The sequence below is a fragment of the Vicia villosa genome, linkage group LG1 (assembly GCF_029867415.1).
Source record: "Vicia villosa cultivar HV-30 ecotype Madison, WI linkage group LG1, Vvil1.0, whole genome shotgun sequence".
Taxonomy (NCBI): domain Eukaryota; kingdom Viridiplantae; phylum Streptophyta; class Magnoliopsida; order Fabales; family Fabaceae; genus Vicia; species Vicia villosa.
This window is the reverse complement of record NC_081180.1, coordinates 179,767,766-179,770,037: the sequence shown is the minus strand read 5'-3', so window position 1 is coordinate 179,770,037 and position 2,272 is coordinate 179,767,766. Positions and strand designations below refer to the sequence as shown.

At 33.8% G+C, this 2,272-nt stretch overlaps 1 protein-coding gene across 1 annotated transcript; it reads left to right on the top strand.

Annotated features, from left to right (window-relative positions):
• Positions 1–672: 672 nt before the first annotated feature.
• LOC131620818 (casparian strip membrane protein 1-like) lies at positions 673–1,841 on the top strand. The gene is made up of 3 exons (XM_058891994.1): positions 673–1,040; positions 1,191–1,314; positions 1,426–1,841. The coding sequence occupies exons 1-3, from the start codon at positions 793–795 to the stop codon at positions 1,639–1,641; spliced, it is 588 nt and encodes a 195-aa protein (XP_058747977.1). The 5' UTR covers positions 673–792; the 3' UTR covers positions 1,642–1,841.
• Positions 1,842–2,272: the final 431 nt, after the last annotated feature.

Here is a 2,272-nt window from a genome sequence, read left to right as displayed (position 1 = left end):
GTTTAAACCCGGGCCCTAACATCAGTAGGTTGAGTTAGGGGTGTGCAAAATATCCGGTTTTGATGTCCAAATCCATAACCAAACCTAAACCACTTTTAAATATCCGGATATAATTGAATGGTTATTAATCGGTTTAGTTATTAATGGTTTGGTTATCCATTCATATAATCCGGATATAATTAAATGGTTATTAACCGGTTAAATTATTTTGGATTCGGTTATAATCCGGTTATTATCCAAATTCAAATATTTTAATTCTCAAAATATTAATTTTTTTTGAAAAATTCTCAAAATATTAATTTTTTTTTGAAAAAAAATATATTCGGAAAAAAATAATTTTCAAAACTGGATTTTTTTTTAAAAAACCGGTTATATAATCATAACCAAATTTATAACCAGTTTTGATTAAAATGTGGTTATGGTTTGGTTTTTGAAAATAACCAATCATGCACACCCCTAAGTTTGAGTTGGCAATGAATCTTAGACAAAGCTTGACAAATCATCCAATAACATGTTATGGATTAGGAATACTACTTTATTTATTTAACGGATTAAGTGAAAAAGTGATTAAAAATATGACATAATCTCTACTTGTTACAATAATGTGATATTAACAACTTCACTTTGCATCACTTATTAGTATTATTAAAGAAAAACATTGTACACCCTCTCCTCTAATCTCTATATATAAGCTTCAAACATTAATTCATTGCATATCTCATTAATTTCATACAAAGTCTAGTAAATATCCTTTGAATATAATCAGATTCTATATCATATTCAAATCCAAAAATGTCAACCAATATTGATATTCATGAGTCAAGCAAAGATACTAAAGGAAAAGCTGTTTTAGTTGCAGCTCCTGCAAGGGCGGGAGGATGGAAAAAGGGTATAGCCATAATAGATTTCATTCTAAGGTTAGGCGCCGTTGCCGCCGCTCTCGGCGCCGCCGCCTCCATGGGAATGAGTGATCAGACCCTCCCTTTCTTTACTCAGTTCTTTCAATTTGAAGCTAGCTATGATAGCTTCACTGCCTTCCAGTATGTAACACTCATAACTCTACTCTCAAAAACCTATGAAACACTGACACGCACGCACGGACGCCACAACACTGACACTAACACAGACATCATCAGTTAAAACATGATTAATCCACACAGAGCCTCCTAAATAGTTTAATTTATATGCAGGTTTTTTGTTATTACAATGGCAATAGTAGCAGGCTATTTGGTCTTGTCTTTACCTTTCTCTATAGTATCCATCATTCGCCCTCATGCAACTGGGCCAAGGCTTTTTCTCATCATCTTAGACACTGTAAGCTCTCTATTCTCTAATAATCAATGTTTCAAATTCCGACCTGCACGTAAGTGTTCATCTGGACGCTAGTATTAGCATAATTGAACTAGTTATGGATTATGATTGCAGGTGTTTCTTACTCTAGCTGCTGCTAGTGCTTCTGCAGCTGCTTCCATAGTTTACTTGGCACACAATGGAAACCAAGACACAAACTGGCTTGCCATTTGCAATCAATTTGGAGATTTCTGTGCACAGACAAGTGGGGCAGTTGTGTCAGCGTTTATTGCTGTGGTTGTTTTGGTTCTGTTGGTTGTGATGTCTGCTTTGGCTATTGGGAAACATTGAAAATTAAGACTGAATTACCAATGTTGTGTTTGTGCATGTTTGTTGTGTTTCTTAGATATCCTTAGGTTGTGAGGCTTTTTTTTTGAAGTTATAATGTGACAAAGTGATTGCTTCTTGTATCAATTTGGTTAGATGTTGTGATGGAATATTAATTTGTATAATATTTGTGATTTATAAACGTTTGAACATATATGTTTTGATTTTGGAGATGACTATAAACTCATGGCCATTTATATTTTATGTGTACAATGTTAACATTTTTATGTCCATACAATTAATCTGTCTAAACATTTTAACAAAATTCAACGGAAAAAATTCCCCACCTCCCACAGCTGCGAAATTAAATTCCCTAAATGCCACCTTTTAAAATTACACCTGCAGGCCTTGTCGCCAATCAAGATGGAGAAAAGGGTGGGCCCCATCTGCTGCAAAGACCATGTCGCCAATCAGGGTGGAGACATGGTGGGCCCCACCTGCAGAAAGAAGCATGTCGCCATTCAAAGTGGAGACAAGGTCTTTTCTGATTTTTTTTTTCGTTTTTGTTAATTTAAATATTTTTGTTTTGTATAAATTATTTTTATCATATATATTTATATTATATAAATCAAATAAATTATTTAAATAGTTTAAA